The 26,151-nt window shown below is 36.2% G+C and overlaps 1 protein-coding gene across 1 annotated transcript in view; it reads right to left on the reverse strand.

The window, feature by feature from the left end:
- VPS13A (vacuolar protein sorting 13 homolog A) overlaps nt 1–26,151 on the reverse strand; it is a 257,283-nt gene that overhangs the window by 191,405 nt on the left and 39,727 nt on the right. The window contains 8 exon segments of the mRNA XM_030919695.1: nt 12,022–12,164; nt 12,803–12,897; nt 13,684–13,816; nt 14,290–14,352; nt 18,921–19,092; nt 19,889–19,995; nt 20,189–20,316; nt 25,822–25,879. Of these exon segments, the coding sequence (XP_030775555.1) occupies nt 12,022–12,164; nt 12,803–12,897; nt 13,684–13,816; nt 14,290–14,352; nt 18,921–19,092; nt 19,889–19,995; nt 20,189–20,316; nt 25,822–25,879 (899 nt within the window).

A 26,151-nucleotide genomic window follows, 5' to 3' on the forward strand; every position in this document is an offset into this window, starting at 1 on the left:
GACAGAGTACACTCCATCTCAAAACAAACAAACAAACAAAAATCTGCTGAAACTTGATAAGAACAGGGAAAGCCTGTGGCATCTGAGCTATGATCATCTTCCACCTCTAATCCCCACACCACGTTACAGAAAATCTACATTAATATGGGTGCAGCTAAGAAGATATCGTCACATGGCATTCTCCTCTTTATGTCTGTCTTCAAATTGTCTTCTCTAGTCTGTCTTATTTTCTGAGTCTGTGTCCAAATTTCTCTTTCCTTTGAAGAGCACACATCACTTAGTTAGAGCCAACACTAATACAGCATGAACTAATTTTAACTTGATTACATCTGCAAAGACTATTTCCAAATAAGGCTGTATTTGCAGGTACCGGGAATTAGAAATTGACATAACGTTTTGGATGACACAATTCTACCCACTACAGTAGGTAGACAAATGGAAAACTACATCTTCAACAATCAACAACAACAAACCAAGGAGGGGGGAAAATCTAATTTCCACAGGTACCACATTATACCACTCAAAACATCAAGTTTTAAACAGAAAATGTACAAAGCATACGCAGAAAAGAGAAGACTAGACATTATGTTCACTAAGCCAACATGTTAAATAAGCTGTCTTACACTCAAAAACTAAAGAAAACCAGGAAAACAACATTTGAGCACAGAATATAAATCAACAGAAATTATTACAAAGAACCAAATAGAAATTTTGAAGGTGGAAAGTACAACAGTCAATATGAAAAATTCACTACAGATGTTCCTTGATTTATAATGGGGTAATGTCCCAATATAATCATTGTAAGTTGAATATGTCATAAGTTTAAAATGCATTTGACACACCTAGCCTATCAAGCATCATAGCATAGCCTACCCTACCTTAAATGTACTCAGAAAAGTTATATTAGCCTACAGTTGGGAAAAATCATCTAACACAAGGCCTATTTTGCAATAAAATGTTAAATAGCTTATGTAATTTATTCAGTACTGTATTGAAAAGTGAAAAACAAAGGTTGTATGGATACTCAAAGTAAGATGTCTACTAAATATGGATCACTTCTACACCATTCTAAAATCAAAAAATCATAAGCTAAACAATCATGATTTGGGAATTATCTGCAGAGAGATTTAATAGAGGATGTAAGCAACCCAAAGAAAGAACCATCAAACTGGAATATAGGACAACTGAAATGATTGAGTCTGAGGAGAATAAAGAATAATGAAGAACAATGAACAGTGCCTCAAGTGGGAGACCATCAAGTGGAACAACATATACACTACGGAACTCTCCAAAGGACATGAGAAAAAGAAAAGACATTAAAAATACTGCGAGAAGTAATGGCCAGAAACTTCTCAAATTTGATAAAGAACACAAATTTATAAATCCAAGAAGCTCAAAGACCTCCAATTAGGATAAACTCAGAGACTCACACAGAGACATATTATAACCCAACTGTCAAAAGCCAAAAAAGGAAAACCTTGAAAGCAGTAAGAAAGAAGCAACTCATCACATACATGAGATACTTAATAGATTAACAGCTAATTTCTCCTCAGAAACTATGCAGTCCAAAAGGCAGCAAGATCAATGTACTTAAAGTGCTAAATGAAAAAAAAATGTCAACCAAGAAATCTATATATCACAAAACTATCTTTCTAAAATGAAGGAAAAATGAACACATTTACAGATGAACAAAAACTGAGTCTGTCAATAGTAGACCTGCCCTACAAGAAAGGCTAAAGGGAGTCCTAAAGGCTGCAATGAGAGAATATTCGATAGTAATTTGAAGCCATACAAATAAATAAAAAACTCTTGTAATGGTAACTACATAAGCAAAGAAAAAAGCCAGTAATTGCATTTTTGGTTTTTAACTCTTCTTTTTAATTCCTCTATGATTTAAAGACAAACACATAAAAATAAATATAAACCTAGGCTAATGAATACACATATGTAAAACAGTAATTTGTGAAAATGGTAACATAAAGATGAAGAATGGAGCTGCATAAGAGTAGAGTTTTTATACACTATTAAAGTTAAGTTAGTGTCAATTCAAATTTGACTGTCTTAAATTCGGAACGTTAATTGTAATCCCTACAGTAGCCCTGAACAAAATGACTAAAATATGTTAGGAAAAAGAAATGAGGAAGAAATAGAAATATATACTCAAAAAAATTAACAAACACTAAGAAGACAGTATTGAGGAACTGAAGGGACAGAAGGTATAAGACATACAATAAACAAATAGCAAAATGGCAGAACTTCTTGCCTACCAGTAAACACGTTAAATGTAAATGAAATTAAACTAATCAAAGGAAAGACAGAGACTGACAGAATGGATGAAAAAAACATGATACAACAATACAGATGCTCCTCAACTTATGTCTAATTATTTCCTAATAAACTCATCAAAAATATTCCAAGTCAAAAATGTATTTAATATACCTAGCCTAAGTCAGGGACCACAGGCATACTGCCTAAAAGAGACACATTTTACATCCAAAGACACATACGGGTTGAAAGTGAAAGGATGAAAAAAGATATTGCATGTAACTCGTAACCAAAAGAGAGCTCAGTGGTTATACTAATATATAAAATAATCTTTAGCCAGGTATGGTGGCTCACACCTTTAATCCCAGCTACTCAAGAGGCTGTGGTGGGAAGATCACTTAAGCCCGGGAATTCAAGGCTGCAGTAAGGCTATGATTACACCATTGCACTCAAGCCTGGGTGGCAAAGCAAGACCCTGTATCTAAATTAATTAATTAACTTAAATATCTTTCAATAGAAAACTGTGACAAGAAAAAAAAGGTCATTATATTTTGATTAAGAGGCTCAATTCATCAAAGATACAATAATTACAAACATGTATACACCAAAGTCCCCAAAATATATGAATCACATCTTGACAGAATTAAAGGGAGAAATAGCTCACAATAACACTTAGAAATTTCAAGCTCCCACTTCCATTAAATGAGGAACACTTAGGCAGAGGAACAATCAAGTAATAGAGAACCCGAACAACATTATAAACCAACCAGATGTAACAGACAAATATGGACTACTCTACCCAACAACAGAAAAATACATTCGTCTCAAGTGCAAGCACATGGAACATTCTCCAGGACAGACCAAACATTAGGTCACAAAACAAATCACAGTAAGTTTAATAAGAAAATACACCAAGCATCTTCTCCAACCATAATGGAATCAAATTAGAACTCAATAGAGAAAAACTGAAACATTCACAATTATGTGGAAATTAAACACTCTTAAAGAAGGAACAGGTTAAAAAAAAAAAAAAAACCACAAGAGAAATCAGAAAATATGTTGAAATGGATGCAAATCAAACACAATATTACAAAACATACAAGATGTATCCAAAGCAGTTTTCATAGGGAAATTTTTGTCTGCAAATGCCTACATTAAAAAAGACTATCAAACCAAAAACCTCACTTTACACTTTGAAGAACTACAAAGAGCAGGGGGATGTGCCCAAGATGGCCGAATAGGAACAGCTCCAGCCTCCAGCTCCCAGTGTGAGCAACACAGAAGACGGGTGATTTTTGCATTTTCAACTGAGGTACTGGGTTCATCTCACTGGGGTGTGTCGTGTCAGACAGTTGGCGCTGGTCCAAGGGTGCAGCCCAACCGGTGAGAGCTGAAGCGGGGGAGGCACCGCCTCACCTGGGAAGCGCAAGGGGGAAGGGAACTGGGAATCCCTTTTCCTAGCCAAAGGAAATTGAGAGACACAACACCTGGAAAATCCCACCCTAATACCACGCTTTACCAAGGGTCTTAGCAAACGGCACACCAGGAGATTATATCCCACACCTGGCCCAAAGGGTCGCACGCCCACGGAGCCAACCTCATTGCCAGAACAGCAGTCTGAGATCTAACTGCAAGGTGGCAGCGAGGGTGGGGGAGGGGCGCCCACCATTGCTGAGGCTTAAGTAGGTAAACAAAGCCCCTGGGAAGCTCGAAGTGGGTTGAGCCCAACATACCTCAAGGAGGCTGGCCTGCCTCTATAGACTCCTCCTCTGGGTACAGGTCATAGCTAAACAAAAAACAGTAGAAACCTCGGCAGAGGGAAATGCCCCCGTCTGACAGCTTTGAAGACAGCAGTGGATCTCCCAGCACGGAGGTTGAGATACGAGAACGGACAGACTGCCTACTCAAGTGGGTCCCTGATCCCTGAGTAGCCTAACTGGGAGACATCCCCTACTAGGTGCAGACCAACACCTCACACCTCATACAGGGGGTACACCCCTGAGATGAAGCTTCCAGAGCAAGAATCAGACAGCAACACTCGCTGTTCAGCAATATTCTATCTTCTGCAGCCTCTGCTGCTGATACCCAGGCAAACAGGGCCTGGAGTAGACCTCAAGCAAACTCCAACAGACCTGCAGCTGAGAGTCCTGATTGTTAAAAAGAAAACTAACAAACAGAAAGGACACCCACACCAAAACCCCATCAGTATGTCAACATCATCAAAGACCAAAGGCAGATAAAACCACAAACATGGGGAAAAAGCAGTGCAGAAAAGCTGGAAATTCAAAAAATCAGAGCGCATCTCCCCCTCCAAAGGAACGCAGCTCATCGCCAGCAACAGAACAAAGCTGGACGGGGAATGACTTTGACAGGTTGAGAGAAAAAGGCTTCAGTCGATCAAACTTTTCAGAGCTCAAGAAGGAACTACGTAACCAACACAAAGAAACTAAAAACCATGAAAAAGATTTGACAAATGGCTAACTAGAATAACCAATGTAGAAAAGTCCTTAAAAAAACTGATAGGGATGAAAACCATTAACAAGAGAACTACGTGACAAATGCACAAGCTTCAGTAACCGACTCGATCATCTGGAAGAAAGAGTATCAGTGATTGAAGATCAAATGATCTGCTGATAAGCAACTTCAGCAAAGTCTCAGGATACAAAATTAATGTGCAAAAAGCACAAGCATTCTTATACACCAGTAACAGACAAACAGAGAGCCAAATCATGAATGAACTCCCATTCACAATGGCTTCAAAGAGAATAAAATACCTAGGAATCCAACTTACAAGGGATGTAAAGGACCTCTTCAAGGAGAACTACAAACCACTGCTCAGTGAAATCAAAGAGAACACAAACAAATGGAAGAACATACCATGCTTATGGATAGGAAGAATCAATATTGTGAAAATGGCCATACTGCCCAAAGTAATTTATAGATTCAATGCCATCCCCATCAAGCTACCAATGACTTTCTTCACCGAATTGGAAAAAAAACTGCTTTAAAGTTCATATGGAACCAAAAAAGACCCTGCATTGCCAAGACAATCCCTAGGCCAAAAGAGCAAAGCTGGAGGCATCACACTACCTGACTTCAAACTATACTACAAGGCTACAGTAACCAAAACAACATGGTACTGGTACCAAAACAGAGATATAGACCAATGGAATAGAAGAAAACCCTCAGAAATAATACCACACATCTACAGCCATCTGATCTTTGACAAACCTGACAAAAACAAGAAATGGGGAAAGGATTCCCTATTTAATAAATGGTGCTGGGAAAACTGGCTAGCCATAGGTAGAAAGCTGAAACTGGATCCTTTCCTTACTCCTTACACAAAAATTAACTCAAGATGGATTAGAGACTTAAATGTTAGACCTAAAACCATGAAAACCCTAGAAGAAAACCTAGGTAATACCATTCAGGACATAGGCATGGGCAAGTACTTCATGTCTAAAACACCAAAAGCAATGGCAACAAAAGCCAAAATTCACAAATGGGATCTAATTAAACTAAAGAGCTTCTGCACAGCAAAAGAAACTACCATCAGAGTGAACAGGCAACCTACAGAATGGGAGAAAATTTTTGCAGTCTACTCATCTGACAAAGGGCTAATATCCAGAACCTATAAAGAACTCAATCAAATGTACAAGAAAACAACAAACAACCCCATCCAAAAGTGGGCAAAGGATATGAACAGACACTTCTCAAAAGAAGACATTCATACAGCCAACAGACACATGAAAAAATGCTTATCATCACTCACCATCAGAGAAATGCAAATCAAAACCACAATGAGATACCATCTCACACCAGTTAGAATGGCAATCATTAAAAAATCAGGAAACAACAGGTGCTGGAGAGGATGTGGAGAAATAGGAACACTTTTACACTGTTAGTGGGACTGTAAACTAGTTCAACCATTGTGGAAAACAGTGTGGCGATTCCTCAAGGATCCAGAACTAGAAATACCATTTGATCTAGCCATCCCATTACTGGGTATATACCCAAAGGATTATCAGTCATGCTGCTATAAAGACACATGCACACGTATGTTTACTGTGGCACTATCCACAATAGCAAAGACTTGGAATCAACCCAAATGTCCATCAGTGACAGACTGGATTAAGAAAATGTGGCACATATACACCATGGAATACTATGCAGCCATAAAAAAGGATGAGTTCGTGTCCTTTGTAGGGACATGGATGCAGCTGGAAACCATCATTCTCAGCAAACTATCACAAGAACAGAAAACCAAATACCACATGTTCTCACTCATAGGTGGGAATTGAACAATGAGATCACTTGGACACAGGAAGGAGAACATCACACACTGGGTCCTGTTGTGGGGAAGGGGAAGGGAGGAGGGATAGAATTAGTAGATATACCTAATGTAAATGATGAGTTAATGGGTGCAGCACACCAACATGGCTCATGTATACATATGTAACAAACCTGCACGTTGTGCACATGGACCCTAGAACTTAAAGTATAATAAAAAAAAAAAAGAACTACAAAGAGAAGAGCAAATTACACCCAAAGCTCACAGTATGAATAAAATAATACATATCAGAGTGGAGACAAATGAAATAGATAAAACAAAAACACCAGAGAGAATGAAAAAAATCGAAGTTGCCACTTTGAAAAGGACAACATACTTAACAAACCTTTACCTAAAACAGGAAAAGAAAAAAAACACTAAAGATGCAAATATCTATAACTAGAAATGAAAGTGGAGGCATTATGACACACCATAGAGGAATAAAAAGTACTACAAACAAGTACTGCAAAAAAATAGTACCAGCAAAACAAAGAAATGAACAAATTCCTAGAAATATACAAATTACAAAAACTGCCTTAAGAAGAAATAGAAAATCAGATAACTAATAGGAAGTAAAACCTTTCTATAACCTTAAAAACCTATAGTAAAATTAGTGTAACTTACAGATCCTACTTATAAACCTATAAACTATCAGTAAAACTTTACAATAAACTTTAGTATAGTAAAACTTACTATAACCTTTTAAACTTTCTTATAGTAAAACCTGTAACTAGTTAGGAGTAAATCAGTAATCAGAAACTCTCAACAAAGAAGAATTCAGCTGACACAGTTTGGCTGTGTCCCCACCCAAATCTCATCTTGAATTTTAGCTCCCATAATTCCCCCATGTCATGGGAGAGATCTGATGGGAGGCAACTGAATCAGGAGGGTAGGTCTTTCCGGTGCTGTTCTCGTGATAGTAAGTCTCACGAGGTGTGATGGTTTTATAAAGGGAGCTCCCCTGCACAAGCTCTCTCTTGCCTGCCTCCATGTAAGACATGACTTTGCTCCTCATTTGCCTTCTGCCATGACTGTGAGGCTGCCCCAGCCATACCGAACTATGAGTCAATTAAACCTCTCTCCTTTATAAATTACCCAGTCTCAGATATCTCTTTATTAGGAGCATGAGAACAGACTAATACAAGGACAAAATGGCTTCATTTTGTGAAGTGAATTCTACAAAATATTTAAAGATTTATAACAATCCTTCTGAAACTCTTTATAAAAACAGAAAAAGCATCTATTTAGCATTTATTTAAATGGAAAGATATCCCATGTTCACAGAAGACTTAATATTGTTATTATGGCAAGACTACCAAAAGCAATCTACATACTGAATGCAATCGCTATCAAATTTCAAAGAGACACTTTCCAGAAATGGAAAAGTGAATCCTCAAATTCATAAGCTCTTGCAAGCAACCCTTAAACAGCTAAAACATTCTTGAAAGAGTAGAACAAAATAGGGAAGACACTTCCCAATTTCAAAACTTACTAAAAATCTGCAGTAATCAAAACAGTACAATATTGGTATAATGATAATCACAGTGAAAGTCTAGAATAAAAATGAGATAGAATTGAAGACCAAAAATAAAGTCATACATCTATGGCTAACTGATTTTCAACAATGGTACCAGGAGTGTTCACTGAGGAAAGAACAGTGTCTTCAACAAGTGTGAGGGGACACCAGGATATCCACATGCAAATGAAATGAGTTGTACCGATGCCTTATGCCATTTACAAAAATTAACTCGACACAGGTCATAAACTTATACGTAAGAGACAGAAGTATAAAACTCTTAGAAGAAAATATTGGAGCAGACTTTCACAACCTTGGCTTAGGTGAACCTTCTGAGATAAGACATCAAAAGTGTGAACAACAAAATACAAAGCCAGATAAAGTGAGCTTCAAAAGTAAAAACTTTTGTACATCAAAGGACAGTGTCAATGAAGTGGAACAACAAAATAAAGAATAGAAGGAAATACTTGCAATCATGTACCTGGTGAAGGTTTAGTATCCAGAATACAAAAGAATTCTTACAACTCAACAACAAATGAAAAATATTTAAAAATACACCCAATGAACTTACACAAAGGGCCAATATCCACATGAAAAGATGCTCAACATCATTAGTCATTAAAGAAATCCAAATCAAAACCACAATACGATACTATACTTAACACCCATAAGGATGGCTATACTTTAAAATAAAAATAAAAATAAAAAATAAAAAATAAAAAACAGAAAATAACAAATGTTGGGAATGCTTTGGAACACTATGAATCCATGTACATTGCTGGTGGTATTGTAAAATGATGCAGACCACACCTAACTCACATCTAACATCATAATGGTGAAAGGATGAACACTTCCTTCTAAAAACAGAAACAAGAAGAGAAGCCCACTCTCATCATTTCTATTTAAAATACTACTGGAGGTTCTAGCCAGGGCAATTAGACAAGAAAACAAAAGAAAGGGCATCCACATTGGAATGGAAGAAGTAAAACTATATTTGCAGATTATATGATCATGTATACAAAAAATCCTAAGAAATCAACTAAAAAAAACTCGTGGAACTAATGAAACAAGTTCATCAAGGTTGCAGGGTACAAGTGCAGTATACAAAACTCAACTGTATGTCTATACACATATAATAATCCAAAATGAAATTAAGGAAACAATTCTTTTATAATACTATCAAAAACAATAAAATACTTGCACATAAATTTAACATAAAAGGTGTACTGTATCTGAACACTACAAAACATTGTTCAAATTTTTAAAATATCTAAATAAATGAAAAGACATCCAATGTGCATGGATTGGAAGACTTAATATTGTTTAGATGAGTAGTTGAATAATTTGTGCTGAATAATTTGTTCAGTACATCCAAAATTGATCCACAAAATTCAATGCAATCTTTATCAAATCTAAGCTTATATTTTTGCAGAAATGGACAACAATCTTAAAATTTATACAGAAGTTTAAGGAAATCAGGACAGCTAAAATGAAAAAAACTGGAAGAGTCATACTTCCTGATTACAAGTTCTACTATAAAGCCACCATAATTAAGACAGCAGGGTACTGACATAAGGCTAGACATATAGATCAATGGGATTAGAATTATTCAAGAGTCTAGAAATAAATCCTCACATTTATGATCAACTCATAAATTTTGACAAGGCTGCCAAGATCATTCAAGGGGGAAAGAATAGTTTTTTCAACAAATGGTGCTAGAACAACTGAATAATCTCATGAAAAGGAATGAAGCCGAACCCCCCCACCTCACACCATCCAATAACAGTAACTCAAAATGGATCATAACCCTACATTTGAGAGGAAAGAGTATAAAATTCTTACAAGAATATATAGGAGTATATATTTGTACCACTGGAGTAGGCAAAGATTTCTGAGGTATAATGAAAAGCATGTATAAAAAAAGAAAATATAAATTTGACTTCACCATTAATAAAAAGAAAACAGTGGGAGAAAATAACTGAAAATTGTTTATCTAATAAGAGATTTGTATCAAGAATATATAAAGAACTCTTGCAACTCAATAATAAAAAGACAACCCAATATAAAATAGGAAAACAAATTTAATAGACATTTCTCCAAAGAAGACATGCACATGAAGCGGCCAATAAGCACACACACACAAAAAGCTCAAAATCCTTAGCCATCAGGAAAAAGGAAATCAAAACCACAGTGAGATACCATTTCATACTCACTAGAATGGCTGTAATCAAAAGAACAGAAATAACAAATACTGATGAAGATATGAAGAAATTGGAAACATCATACACTGTTCATGGAAATGGAAAATGGTGAGGCTGCTTTGGGAAACAGTCTGGAAGTTCCTCAAAAGGTTAAATAGAATTAGCATATGAGACAGCAATTCCACCCCAGGTATACACCCAAGAAATTTAAAACCCACCTCCAAAGAAAATATTACTCATGAGTATTTGTAGCTGCAATACTCAGAATAGCCAAAAAGAAGGAACAATCTAAATATCCTCAACAGTTAAATCGATAAACACAATGTGACGTATCCATAATAGAGATTACTAGGCAACAAAAACAATGTACTGAATTTCACGCTACAACAGGATGAACCTTGAAAACATCATGCTAAGTGAAAAAAGCCAAACAGAAAAGACCACATATGTATGACTACATTCATATAAATTGTCCAAAATGGACAAATCCTTTCAAATAGAAAGTAAATTAGTTGTTGCCAGGGGCTGGGTAAGGGGGCACTTGGGAGTGACTGCTAATGGTTACAGGGTTTCTTTGGGAGTTGTTAAAATATTCTGGAATGAGCCAGGCTTGCACCTGTAATTCCAGCACTTCAGGAGGCTGAGGCTGGTGAACTGCTTTGAGCCAACAAGCTCTAGACCAGCCTGGACAACATGGTGAAACCTCATCTCTACAAAAATTCCAAAAATTAGCAAGGTGTTGGTGGCTCATGCCTGTAGTCACGGCTACTCGGGAGGCTGAAGCTGGAGATTAGCCTGAGCCCAGGAAGCAGAGATTGCAGTGAGCCAAGATCCTGACACCATACTCCAGCCTGGGCAACAGAGTGAAACCCTGTCTCAAAATAAATAAATAAATAAAAGTTCTGGAATTAGACAGTAGTTGATATGGTTTGGCTCTGTGTACCCACCCAAATCTCACCTTGAATTATACTCCTATAATTCCCATGTGTTGTGGGAGGGACCTGGTGGGAGGTAATCTGAATCATGGGAGTGGCTTCCCCATACTGTTCTCATGGTAGTGAATAAGTCTCATGAGATCTGATGGTTTTAGCAGGGGTTTCCGCTTTTGCATCTTCCTCATTTTCTCTTGCCGCCACCATGTAAGAAGTGCCTTTCACCTCCTGCCATGATTCTGAGGCCTCCCCAGCCACGTGGAGCTGGTGGCCCAATTAAACCTCTTTTTCTTCCCAGTCTTGGGTAAGTCTTCATCAGCAGCATGAAAATGGACTAATACAGTGGTGGTGGTTGTGCAACTTTGTAAATACACCAATGTGAAATTACTATATAATACAGTTGTATAAAATCAATGAATCATATGCTTTAAATGAATTGTAGGGTATGTGAATTACATCTCAAAGCTATTTAAAAAGAATAAAACTAAACACTCTCAGATAAAAACCACATTGTTAATACTGTTTCTTTTTGTGTAGTGTAGTTGCTGATCATTTTTGTATTATTCTTTAAAGATGCCCTGTGTTTCACTGGAATGTGGTTTTCTACTGAACATGTATTATTTTAACAATAAAAAAAAAAACCTAAGTTTCCTGAAACCACAAAAGGATATACTAAACTATAGTGCTCTTTACAAAAGACTAGGATTGTTGACCTAATGTCTAAGAACACAGTGAAGTTTTTTCATATATGATAAAAGAAAATAAATCAATACTTACTTTACTGCTTGCGCTCCTGGTCTTTGCACAATTAAGGTGCTAAATTCTTCTATTACAATATCTATCAGCTCAGGTTTTTGATGATTTTCTCTTAGAACAACAGACATACTTTTCAAGTGGACAAAAAACTTCAAGGCTTCAAACTAAGGTATATTCAGAGGAATAAAATGAAAACATATATATATATATATATATATATATATATATATATAAACACAACAAATAATCTTATTCTTATAGTACATTCATTTCAAAAACCACCAAATATTTTAAGAACATTTTATCTCTTCAAGAATCATCACAATAATACCAAAAAGAGACCATATTTATCCCTACCTTAGAAATTAAAATAAATGCAATTATAGACCCAGAAAAAAGATCACAGAACAAGTCAGTAACATATATTTTCGAAAGGATTAAAAATAGACATATGTAACATTAAATTCCAAAGCATAAGGTCAGGCACAGGGGTTCACGCCTATAATCCCAGCATTTTGGGAAGTCGAGGCAGGCAGATTGCTTGAGCTCAGAAGCTGAAAACCAGCCTGAGCAACATGGCAAAACCCTATCTCTATCAAAAAAAAAAAAAAAATTAGCCAGCATGATGGCGCATGCCTGTGACTCCAGCTATTCAAGAGGCTGAGGTGGGAGGATTGCTTAAGGCCAGGTTAAGGCTGGCAGCAGAGATCATACCACTGCAGTCCAGCCTGGGCAACAGAGTGACACCCTGTCTCTAAATAAATAAACAAATTCTAAGGTATAAGGCAAGAAAACATCTTACTGTTTTTGGCAAAGTTGGATCAACTGCTGTTTCACTATAGCCAATTGCTTCATAGAGTAAAGCTTTTTCTTCAGGTGTCAACATTTCTTCAAGAACTACAAATTATAAAGAAGTGCTTTATGTTCTTAAATAAAAACAATAAAATTAACACAATTTATCCGCCTTTAATAAACAGAATGTGAAATTTACTTTCTTGAATGCTCTTAAGAAATTATAAATACTGAATGTTTGAATGGGGCTGACAATTGTACAAGTAATTATCCAAAATATAAACTGCTAAATATGTAAGTTCAGCAACATTAATTTATGATATTTCTATTAAGCAAGAGCTCAAAAATGGCTAACTATATTAGACAATAGCACTGTGCTAATCAACACATTTAGTATAAAAAGTAGGTAGTATTAATATTGTAATTTCCTCCCATGTTATAGATGATAAAACTGAGGTTTAGTGCACTTAAATAACGTGCCAGAGACACCCTGCTAATAAGTGATAAATCTAAACATATACCTAAGTCTCTAAACCTCCAAAGCTACACTCTTAAGCTGTTGGTTAAAAATCAAAAATCTTTCCAAGAAACAACTTCAATAAAAATTTACAATGGAGACCACTTTGGAATTCTTATTTATTTATTACTGTGCTATATGCATTCACTAAATCTCTGGGCATAAAGCTCTTTTGTAAGCACTAGTAAGATTTTTTAAATTATTTTTTATTTTTAAACTAATACACATTTTCAATGTTTTAATAGTTTTATTTGTAATAACTTTATATATAATTACATAAATATACTTCAATGTCTATTTACTTCAATTAGGCAAAAATGGCAAAACTTTATTTTGACACCCAGTGATTATGCTGTAAAATGAAATGGACATACTTCCAGGTTTAACATCTGGTTGCTGTTCATTAGTATTTTGTTCTGACCAAGACCATAGCCAGCTAAACCACCCTTTATTATCCTCTGGATCTTTTACTCCTTCTTTGTAAATTTTGTATCCAGCTTTCTTTACCTAAAATGAACAAATTTTCAAATAAATGACGTATTATCCTTTAGCAACTGAAACAAATATAAGCAAGACATTCTGAGAACTTATCTTCTTGAGCAAAACTAATGTAAACAATATACACATTAACAACAGAACACAGTAACTGCAACATTAGTCAAACATAAGAATTTAGGAGTACCACATAGTTTTTCCACCATCCTGTAAGAAATGATGATTGAAAAAAAAATAAATTGCCTTTTTACCTTCATAATTGAATATTTGAAAAGCCCAATTATTTATAAAGACTTTTTCCCATAGAAATCTGTCTGATTTAAATGGATGTGCCAAAAAATATTAAATAATTTTCTTATAATACTAAAAATCAAATTGAACCATTTTTTGGAAACAATATATTACAGTACAAGATTAATAATATCACATGTCATATCTATATGGAATTCAAAATTATTTTTACTAATTGAAAAGCCAAGAATTACCTCAACTTCTGCCTGTTGTCTAGCTATAGTTATATTAAGGACATCCAAGGTTTTTTCCAACTCCTGAAAAATATAAACAAAAATGTGTTAACTTTATAAAAATAACTTTACATAAATAACTTAATAAGCACATAATCTATCAAACTGCTGCACTAAAGATATAATAGGAAGCAAATCACAGAACACTCATCAATATAATACATATGTTAAATTCTTGGAAGCAATGCTTGAACACATATTAGCATGGAAATTAGTAAATTAGAGAGTAATATTTTGAAAAATGAAATCATACATATTATGCATAAAAGAGTTCCAAACTCTTTAAGTGATAAACACACATTAAAATATGTACATGCATTGTTTAAAATTATTTCATTTGGGTTTAAACTACAGATAAGGGTAAACATATTAGCGACATTTTCAACTAAAAATATAATTACAAGGCCAAGCACAGTGGCTCATGCCTGTATTCCCAACACTCTGGGAGGCTGAGGCAGGTGAATCACTTGAACCCAGGAGTTCCAGACCAGCCTGGGCAACATGGCAAAACCTCTACAAAACATATAAAAATTAGCTAAGCATGGTGGCACATGCCTGTAGTCCCAGCTATGTAGGAGGCTGAGATGAGAGGACAGCTTAAGTCTGAGGGGTCATGGTGCCACTGCACTCCAACCTTGGTGACAAAGTAAGACCCTGTCTCAAAAAAAACTACACACAGATAATCATAAATCCTTCATATTACGTGTACAGCCTGTATGTTATTATTAAGATACAGGCATACCTCAGAGATATTGCAGATTCAGTTCCAGACCACCACAGTAAGGCAAGAGTCAGACAAATGCTTTGGTTTCCCAGTGCATATAAAAGTTCAGTTCATACTACATTGTAATCTATTAAGGGTACAACGGCATTGTCTTAAGAAAAAATAAATACCTTAATTTCAAAATACTTTAAAAATTTATTGCTAAATTTTTTATTGCTAAAAAATGCTAACAATCATCTGAGCCATCAATAAGTTGTAATCTTTTGCTGGTAGAGGATCTTGCCTCGATGTTGATAGCTACTGACTCATCAGGGTGGTGATTGCTGAAGGTTAGGGTGGCTATTGCAATTTCTTAACCGAAGTTTGCCCCATCAATTGACTCTTCACAAATGATTTCTCTGTAGCGTACAATGCTGTTTGATAGCATTTTACTTACAGAATTTCCTTCAAAATTGAAGTCAATCCTCTCAAACCGCACTGCTGCTTTATCAACTAATTTTCTATAAATTTCTAATTGTCATTTCAACAATGTTCTCATCTTCACCAGGAGTATATTTCATCTCAAGAAACCACTTTATTTGTTCTTCTATAAGAAGCAACTCCTCATTGGTTAAAGTTTTATCATGAGATTGTAGCAATTTAGTCATATCTTCAGGCTCTACTTCTAGTTCTCTTGGTATTTCCACCACATCTGTGTGACTTTCTCCACTGAAATCTTGAGCCTCTCAAGGTCTTCCATGAGGGTTGGAATCAACTTCCGAACACCTGTCAATGTTCATATTTTGACCTCCACCCATGATTCACAAATATTCTTAATGGCATATAGAATGGCAAATCCTTTCCAGGTTTTCAATTTACTTTGCCCAGGTCCATCAGAGGAATAACTACCTATTTCATAAGGCAGCTATCACCTTACAAAATGTACTTCTTAAATAATAAGACTTGAAAATTAAAATTACTCTTCAATCCATGGGTGGCAGAACAGATGCGGTGTTAGCAGGCATGAAAACAACATTCATCTCCTTGTATTTCTCTATCAGAGCTTTTGGTGACTAGGTGCAGTGTCTATTAGCAATAACATTTTGAAAAAAATATTTTTTACTGAGCAGTAGGCCTGAGCTTAGGTTTAAAATGTTGTAAACAGATATGGTGTCATCCAGGCTTTGCTGTTCCTTGTATAGAGCATAGGCGGAACAGAGTTAGCATATTCTTAAGGGCCCTAGGATTTTCAGAATGGCAAAGCAGCACTGGCTTCAACCTGAAGTCACTAGCTACATCAGCACCTAGCAAGGGAGTCAGCCTGTCCTTTGAAGCTTTGAGGCCAGGCATTAACTTTTTCACCCATGGTATGAGAGTTCAGATGGCATCCTCTCCCAGTAAAAGGCTGTTTCATCTACACTGAAAATCTGTTTAATATAGCCACCTTCATCAATGATCTTGGCTGGATCTTCAGGATCACTTGCTGCAGCTTCTCCATCAGCACTTTCTTCTTCCCCTTACACTTTTATGTTATAGAGACAGCTTCTTCCCTTAAACTTCAGGAACCAATCTCTGCTATCTTCAAACTTGTCTTCTGCAGCTTCCTTACCTCTCTCAGTCTTTATGGTATTGAAGAGAATATGTTTTAGGGCCTTGCACTGGATAAGGCTTAGAGGAATGCTGTAGCTGATTTCATCTATCTAGACCACTAAAATATTCTCCACATCAGTAATCAGGCTGTTTCACTTTCTTATCATTCATGTGTTCCCTGGAACAGCACTTTCAATTTCCTTCAGGACTCAGCTAACCACTGGGCACAAGAAGCCTAGCTTTTGGCCTGTCTCTGCTTCCAACATGCCTTCCTCACTAAGCTTAATAATTTCCAGCTTTCAATTTAAAGTGAGAGACGTATGATTCTTCCTTATATTTGAACACTTAGAGGCCTTTATAGGGTTATTAATCGGCCTAATTTCACTATTTTATCTCAGGGAATAAGGAGGCCCAAGGAGAGGGAGTCAGGAAAACAGCCAGTCAATAGAACAGTCAGAACACGCACAACATTTATTAAGTTTGCTGTGTTAGAATAAAAACTTCAGCAGAATTAAATTTAAAAGAGTTTAATCGAGCAATGAACAATTCACAAACTGGGCAGCCTCCAGAGCCAGAAAAGGCTCAGAGACTCTGGTGTAGCCATGCAGTAGAAGAAGATTTATGGACAGAAAAAGGAAAGTGACGTAGAGAAAATGGAAGCAACGTACAGAAACAGCTGGTTTGGTTATAGCTTAGTGTTCACCTTATTTGAACACGGTTTGAACAACTGGCCACATGTGATTGGCCAAAACTTGCTGATTGGCACAAGAGTAGACTAGAGTCTGTTTACACTTCCATTTAAGCTATAGTTCATGGCGTACAGAGAAACCTTTTGGCTGAACTTAAAATATGTAGGGACGCAGCTTTAGTCTAAACTTAACGGCTGTCTTATATAGATGCAGTTTGTGGCACCTGAAAACAGTTACAACAGTAACAGCAAAAATCACTGATCACAGATCATCGTAACAGATATAATAATAATGAAAGAGTTTGAAATATTGTGGGAATTACCAAAATGTGACACACAGACATGAATAAATGCTATTGGAAAAATGGCGCCGACAGATTTGCTAGACACAGGGTTGCCACAAACCTTCAATTTGTAAAAAACACCATTTGTAAAAAAGCAAAGCACAATAAAGCAAAGTATGCCTATATTTCAAGTAAACCCAGATACACTTAAAACTTGTTTTTAATACTTAACACTTTTCATAGTTGTCATAACTATTGAAATAAGCTGAGATTAGCTAAATCTTTCATCACAGCTATCTTTACCTACCCATAATTACTTTTGAGAATTTCATGCTCAAACTATTTTCCCCCAAGAGAAGTAACTACAACCTATTATTATTTCAGAATAACTTATTCAGGGTTCTCCTATCCAGACTTGGAGGATTCAGGTTCGATTCAAGACTAAGAAAACCGGACCCATCCCCCAAGACTCTAAGCCCAGGCATTCCTAATAGCCCTAGGTCTTCAGAAAGTCTCCCACATTGAAAATAAAAGTAAAACTCAATCTAATCTATGATTTAGAAATTCATTCTGGATTCAGAATGTTTATATTAACTTCAAGAGACTAACTTCCCTTAATCTCTGTAAGCTATAGTTCATCAATTTGTAAAAGAGTCCCTCTTGAAACGTGTCACAATGCTAAGACAAGATTAATATAAAAATAATATCTCAAGATAGATAATTAAATGTAAAATTACTGGTAGAGACTAGAGATACCACAAAAATTAAGAGAAAAAGGGCTCTGTATAAGCAGAAAATTCAGAGATGTTCATGCAAGCACTAAGACTTAAGTAGAAATTCAGTGGGTAGAGAGACAAAGGCAGGTAGCATTTATGAGCACAGGTGTGGCTATAAGAATGAGCATTAAATACACAGAGGACAGGAAACATTAAATTAGTGCATAGTCAGATGGTAACATAGGGAAAAATGCAGTGGTGACACATAAAAGGCTTTGAAACCAACACAGAGAAGTTGGAATCAATGTAGTAAACACTAGTTAGACTTTTGAGGTTAAAAATGACATAATCAATAGAGGTTTCAAAAGTTACTATTTGCATGAACACAAATTCCTTCAGCTTGAGAATAATCTCAAATTTCAAAAGCTCACAGGAGAATTTCAACAAATTTTTTATTATCCAGCTGAAGTTCAGAAGTACAAAAAAGTCTAAGTAAAAGAGATGAAAAGGTCAATAAAAATTGGAGTGAAAGGTAGGGAGTATTAGTCACTGAAGACCAATAAGGAGTTATGTAGCATAAAACATTCAATAATTTATTTTTAAATGCTAACCTCCAAAGACACGAGAAGTTCACCAGGTGGCTTCTTACTTGTTAACTTTTTTTTATACAGTTCTTTATATTGCTTCATTTTTCCCCTATGTTTTCTAATATGCTTCCATGACCACATCCGTAACCTGGGGCAAACATTTACTTCAAGAACACCATGTATAGCATAAGCCCACCTAGTTAAAAAAAGAAAAACATTTAACACCCTCAGATCAACAGTATGAAATGTAACTGACATTGCTTCTACTCTAACAACACACACAACTATAATACAAAGATTAGGAAAATGATACATTATCTGAGTACTTCCTTTCTGCCCAACCCTGTTTGCATCAATAATCCATTCAATATTAATCTTTCCTCTTTCTTAAGTGAAAAAAAGCAAAATCATTGCATTTTGTTAAATATGGTTCTACACAAGAGCTATTAAGGCATTAATTGGCAAATAACATTTAGTCATCTGAATAATAACTGAAATAGTCAACTGAAAGAGTAATTGTAACTTCTAGAAACTAGGGAATAGCTTAAAAACTGGAATAACAAGACTTGAGTTTTAAAATGGGATTATCTTGCATAGACTCCATAACATTTTTAGGTTTTAAAATATAGGTTTAATAATATTGGTTCAGTGTATCTGATAGGGAAGTTGAGGTCAGGGTTGGGGAGAGACAATGCAAGAAAACAAACCAGGATTTGTTTTTGTAATAGTTCTAAATATACTGACCCATCTATAGTAAATGAAAACTATGGTATTTGAGTATCTCAAGTTGTAAACTGTGTTAGGAAGAATCCCTTAACTCAATAAGCTAAAGCGGCTACATACATTTCTAGCTATAAATCAACTATGGTTTGTATCAGACCTTAAAAACGGTATACTTTAAAGATTACTCTTGAAGTCGAGAAATTTATCTGTATGTCGTATTTTTAAAATCTAAAAAAAAAAAAAAAAAAAAAAAACTCAAGGTATTTTACCATTCTCTGGCATGGTGGTGAAGAGGCACGTCAGGTCTGAACTTCCTATATGGCATATTTTGTGTCATCATATCAACTGATTCAAGAAGCTCCATAATACTGAAATACTAAAGAATGGAAAATTAAAGCTCTTAAATGTATCACTTTTTTTGTTCAGTGCTGAAGATAAAAGTTACATTACTGACTTTTTAGGGAAATGTTACCATATAACATCATGAATTTTAGTGAAACATTTAAAATCTTAGTTTTGCTTTCATCAAACAATAATTCACAACTGAAAATTGTATTAAAGAAAATCACCTGTGGTTTATTAAATTCAATTGCTATGTTATGTAACTCAACATCCAAGTTTATTTTGGGGGCAGAAAAGTCAAAATCAGATCGGCGATTCATCACAAGTTTGGCATTAGCAGATATGGGACGAAATACTGAAAAAAATACAAATGGAAAAAAAATAAAACTGAGTTATATTTCTAAAGTAGAAAACACTGATTTCCATTTATTTTATACCCTTTCTACAATTCCCAGATGTTCACACTGCCATGGTTCAGTCAGATGAACTGTTCCTTAATTAGTGGAGAAGATTCTTTATCTTTTTCCTACTTATAATTCACTGTCTTCCATAAATACAATAAAGACAAATTGAACTCCCCTTCAAAACACCAATATGATACTTAAAAGCAGAAACATTTTAAGAAAAAAAATTCAATAAAATAGTTTTAATACAAGTACACAGTTTTATAGAATGAATGAACATTAGAAATGCTAAGAGGATTAACACTGGTTTCCATTATATAATTTCTGAATTTCTGATCAGTTTCTCTAGATCCATCTGTGTTCTTCCTTCTAATTGGTAAAAGGAGAGAAATGAAAGGGAAAGTTTGCCCAGGATTACCTGCTTGGCTCAACCCATAATCTAAGATAAATTCCTCTCAACTCTTTGTGTTTGGTGCCAAAAAGAATAAGAACCACTCAGAGGAAAACCAGTAATAGCAGAATCTAGACAAAGACCCATCATTAAATTATAAGCTAATTTGTATATAAAGATGACATATTCCTTTTATTTTAATCATCGATACGGACTAACATTTAATTTCTTAAACATTAAACATTCAAGAATATGTTTGAATATAAACAAATGCTTAAAGATATCATTCTTTCTTCTGTGTTCCTTCTTACACTGAAAAAAAAACAGAATAAATAAATCTAGTGGCTGGTGATAGATGCTACCCTGGACCTACAATTCATTGATCATCCAATCTTTCTCTGCCCTACACCTCTGCTTCACATCCTCAGTCCATCCCCATCCTACTGAAGTTCCATCATCAGTTATTTTAATCATTCCTTTGCATAGACTCCTTAACCTCTCACTTCGTCAGTGTAGAGTAACCTGCTTAACTCCACAGTGCCCCTAAGGAGCTGAACACAGTCGGGGGTAAAAACATACTGCTGGGTCTCACTTTAATGTCATAAATCTCAAGTGCATCCTTAATGCTGCTGAGCAATCACACAACAGTCCTTGAGTCCAAGAATCATCCAAATCCATGCTACAGCCTATTTTTGTAGAGCCAGTGGGCCAAAAATGTTTCATACACTTTTAGAGTTGTTTAAAAGAAACAAAGAGGAATGTGTCAGGAACTGTATATGGCCTGCAAAATGTAAACTATTTAACTTACTACATGTCCCTTTCCCCCGCCCCCCAAAAAAGGCAATGTTCTCAAAGTATGGTTTGAACCCTACTCTATCTGAGTGGGTCTCAAACTTTAGTATTCATTAGAATCACCTGGAGAGATTATTAAAACATCAAACTGTAGAATGGGAGAAAATAGCTGCAAACTATCCATCAAGTATATAGGGGACTAATATACAGAGTTTACAAGAAACTCAAACAGCAACAACAAAAAACTCAACTCCATTAAAAAGTGGGCAAGGGGCTGGGCGCAGTGGCTCATGCATGTAATCCCAGCACTTTGGGAGGCCAAAGTAGGCGGATCATGAGGTCAGGAGATCGAGACCATCCTGGCTAACACGGTGAAACCCCATCTCTATTAAAAGTACAAAAAAGTAGCCGGGCTTGGTGGTAGGCACCTGTAGTCCCAGCTACTCAGGAGGCTAAGGCAGGAGAATGGCGTGAACCCGGGAGGCGGAGCTTGCAGTGAACCAAGATTGCACCACTGCACTCCAGTCTTGGAGACAGAGCGAGACTCCGTCTCAAAAACAAACAAACAAAAAAAGTGGGCAAAGAACATAAATAGACATTTTTCAAAAGAAGATATACCAATGGCCAACATGCATATGAAAAATTGCTCAACATCACTCATCATCCAAGAAATGAAAATTAAAACCACAATGTCTTTTTTATTAAAAAGACAAAATGACAGATTTTGGTGAGGATGTGGAGAAAAGGGATTACTGTTGGTGGGAATGTAAATCAGTACAACCTCTGTGGAAACCAGTATGGATATTTCTCAAAGAACTAAAAACAGAACTACTATTCAATCCAGCAATTCCACTACTGGGTATCTACCCAAAAGAAAAGAAATCATTATATCAAAAAAAAAAAAAAAAAACACTTATATGTTTACCACAGCACTATTCACAATAGCAAAGATATGGTAGCAACCAAAGTGTCCATCAACAGGTAACCAGACAAAGAAAATGTGGTACATAAACATCACAGAATACTTTTCAGCCAAAAAAAGAAGAAAATCACATTTTTTGCAGCAACATAGATGGAACTAGAGGTCATTATCTTAAGTGAAACAATGCAGAAACAGAACAACAAATACTGCATGTTCTCACTTGTAAGTGGGAGCTAAATAATGTGTATATATGGACATAGAGCATGGAATGACAGTCACTGGAGACTCAGAAAGGTAGAGAAATGGGAGAGGGGTGGATGATAAGAAATTACTTAATGGGTACAATGTACATTATTCAGGTGATGGATACACTGAAAGCCTAGACTTCATTACTATGCAATAGATCCATGTAAAGATTGTACTCCACAATTTTATATAAATAAAAAATTAAATACAAAAACATCAAATGCTGAGCTTCACCTCTAGAGGTTCTGATTCAGGAGGTCTGGGAACAGCCCTAGAAATCTGCATGTCTAAATGATGCTGCTAGTTTGAACCATACTTTGAGAATATTGCCCTAGTCAATTCACTCTCTCACTCCCCTAGCAATCCTATTTCATCCTCTCTTTTCCCTCCAAAAACCTCCAACACCCCATATAACGGTTAATATTGACTGTCAACTCAATTGTATTGAAAGATGCAAGTATCGTTCCTGGGTGTGTCTGTGATGGTGTTGTCAAAGGAGATTAACGTTTGAGTTCAGTGGACTGGGAAAGGCAGACCCACCCTCAATCTGGGTGGGCGCAATCTAATCGGCTGCCAGCGTGGCCACAATAAAAGCAGGCAGAAGAACATGGAAAGACTAGACTGGCTTAGCCTCTGAACCTACATCTTTCTCCTGTGCTGGATGCTTCCTGCCCTCAAACATTCAAATTCTTCTTCTCAAACTCCAAATTCTTCAGCTTTGGGACTTGGACTGGCTTCCTGGCTCCTCAGCTTGCAGATGGCCTATTAAGGGATCTCACCTTGTGATCACGTGAGTCAATACTAACAATAAACTCATCTTTATATATACATCTGTCCTGTTAGTTCTGTCCCTCGAGAGAACCCTAACACACCTCAGATACTTATTTTTTAATTGAAGAGCTCAGAGGAGAATTTCCATCAACTCTTACCACCATATCTACTCATCTACTCAGTATGAGGACTTCTCTCACAACTAAACTCTATCATATAAATAAACTAACTACGCTCCTGTCTGCAGCAAACCTCTCCACTTGCGTACTAGACACCATTCTCTTTCACCTGTATCAATCCAGAAACTGTCCCCCGTTTATCCTGCATCATCAATTTGTCATGTTCTACTGGATCATTCCCATCTCAGCCTATAAACAAGCTGTCATCTCCCCGATTAAATATAAAAACAAACAAAAAGAAACCCTTCATTCCCCCTTCCCTCTCCAAAAGGTATGCCAGTTATCAATTTATTACTTCTGAGCTCCAAACGTCTCCTTCATAGCCTGCTCTAAAAAATGATTTGGGGATCTTTAAATATGCTTCTTTTGAAGGCAGAGAATGTAGAGAAAAAAAAAATTTTTTTTCTTTTTCCAGCTGGCATAATGTTAAGCTTTATCAGTAGAGGGCACTGGAGAGACACTGCAGGAGGAAAGAGTTATGCTGCCTGTTGCAGTATGTTCACTCAATAGGCTCCTGCAAGAACACCAGCAGCTTCTGCAGTGTCTGGTTCCTCTAGCATGGAGTTCTTCAGCACTGGCCTTTTGTAGTACATGGCAGCTAGAAGCAGCCAGATGCCAGAAACTTCCCCCAGCACCTTGCTAAGGCAGTTTTGTACTGGAGTGCATTCAGAGAGATACCCCTCCATGAGGCTCCCTAGAGGTAGATTTCCAGAAAGTTCCAAAGAGTGGAGTACCAACAGGTTTTGCTGGCACAGCACCACAGAGAATTTCCTGCCATTCAATAAGCCACACTATGTCCTCCAACAAGGTCTACAACTCAGTCCTGACGTAGGGGGACATTCTCTTTTGGGCACCCCATCTTAGCCCTAGGGTAGGGGATGTTTCTTCTGTCTATATTCTTTAGCATTTGTATGAGACAGTCCCTTGTTACTCCAGTCTCCTTTCATACTTAGTAATTCTTTATATTATATTTGTCCTCTTCAAATTACTCAGTACTTTCTCTGCCCTCATTGAACTCTGATACAGCAGGAAATGACTTCAGGGCAAAGAAGAAATAAGTCGACTTTACCATAATGGATTTGAAAATCATAAACACATATGACAGATAACTCATCTGTTCTGAATATGTCCTATAAGAAGAGAATCAAGAAAATGAAACCAAATTCAAACCAATAAAAATAATTATTTTAAGAGCGGGCACAAAAAGAGTGTCACTTGAGTAATCATGAAGGTATATAATATAGACAGAAAAGTATCACTGAGCCAAGAAAGGAAATACTTTCAGGAAGGATATTCTATAGTTAATGACATCAGACATGCAAATTCAAGAATTAAGTTACCCATCACCAACTTTTATTAAGTGCCCTCAAGGTAGAAGAAACAGCACTTTTTTTGTTATTTTTGTAAAGACGGAGTCTCGCTCTGTCACCCAGGCTGGAGTGCAGGGGCGCGATCTCGGCTCACTGCAACCTCTACCTCCCGGGTTCCCAGGTGACTCACACCTGTAATCCCAGTATTTTGGGAGGCTGAGGCAGGCAGATTGCCTGAACTCAGGAGTTCGAGACCAGCGTAGGCAACATGGTGAAACCCCGTCTCTACTAATACAAAAGAAATTAGCTAGGCGTGGCGGTGTTTGCCTGTAGTCCCAGCTACTTGGGAAGCTGAGAAACAGCACTGATTTTTTCTTTCTGTTTTAGTAATTCATTTCTGATTGGAAAAGTAATGCATGCTCATTTTAGAAAATCTGGAAAACACAGAAAAGTATAAATCAAAAAAATTTTAAATGTAGCATGATCTTACTATTTTTAAAAAGGCTGTACTAGCTAGCCTTATTAAATTACATTTGCCATTTTGAAATGTCTTTATAAATATTACCCTAATTCTTATTGAATAATCCTTAGAGGTTTATCATAATTTGTTAACATCTTTTGTTGGACATTTTTCCCTACAGTTTTGAAATATAGTCAAAAGCTTCATAACAATAAAATATGTTAATAAAAATATATTATTATTTGGTTTTGTATATACATTATAAATACATTTAACTATATAGAAGGAAATTTAACATGAACTAGCACAGCGATAGCAACAATGTTAATTTAAAATTTATACCAATTACTTTAACTACTTTTTTTATCTTATAAAATGTACTTACCAAAATCATAACCTTCTGGAACAATATTTTCATTGACAATGCCATTCCTCAAGTCATCCTATTAAGAGACAAATTGCTTTTATTTATATTCATGCCAATGTGTTTTTTTTGAGACGGAGTCTCCCTCTGTTGCCTAGGCTGGAGTACAGTGGCACAATCTCATCTCACTACAACCCCTGTCTCATGGGCTTATGTGATTCTCCTGCCTCAGCCTCCTGAGTGGCTGGGATTACAGGCTTGCAGCACTGTGCCTGGCTAATTTTTGTATTTTTTGTAGAGACGGGGTTTTAATACTTTGGCTATGCTGGTCCTGAACTCCTAACCTCAAGT

The sequence above is a fragment of the Rhinopithecus roxellana genome, chromosome 16 (genome assembly GCF_007565055.1).
Source record: "Rhinopithecus roxellana isolate Shanxi Qingling chromosome 16, ASM756505v1, whole genome shotgun sequence".
Classification (NCBI taxonomy): domain Eukaryota; kingdom Metazoa; phylum Chordata; class Mammalia; order Primates; family Cercopithecidae; genus Rhinopithecus; species Rhinopithecus roxellana.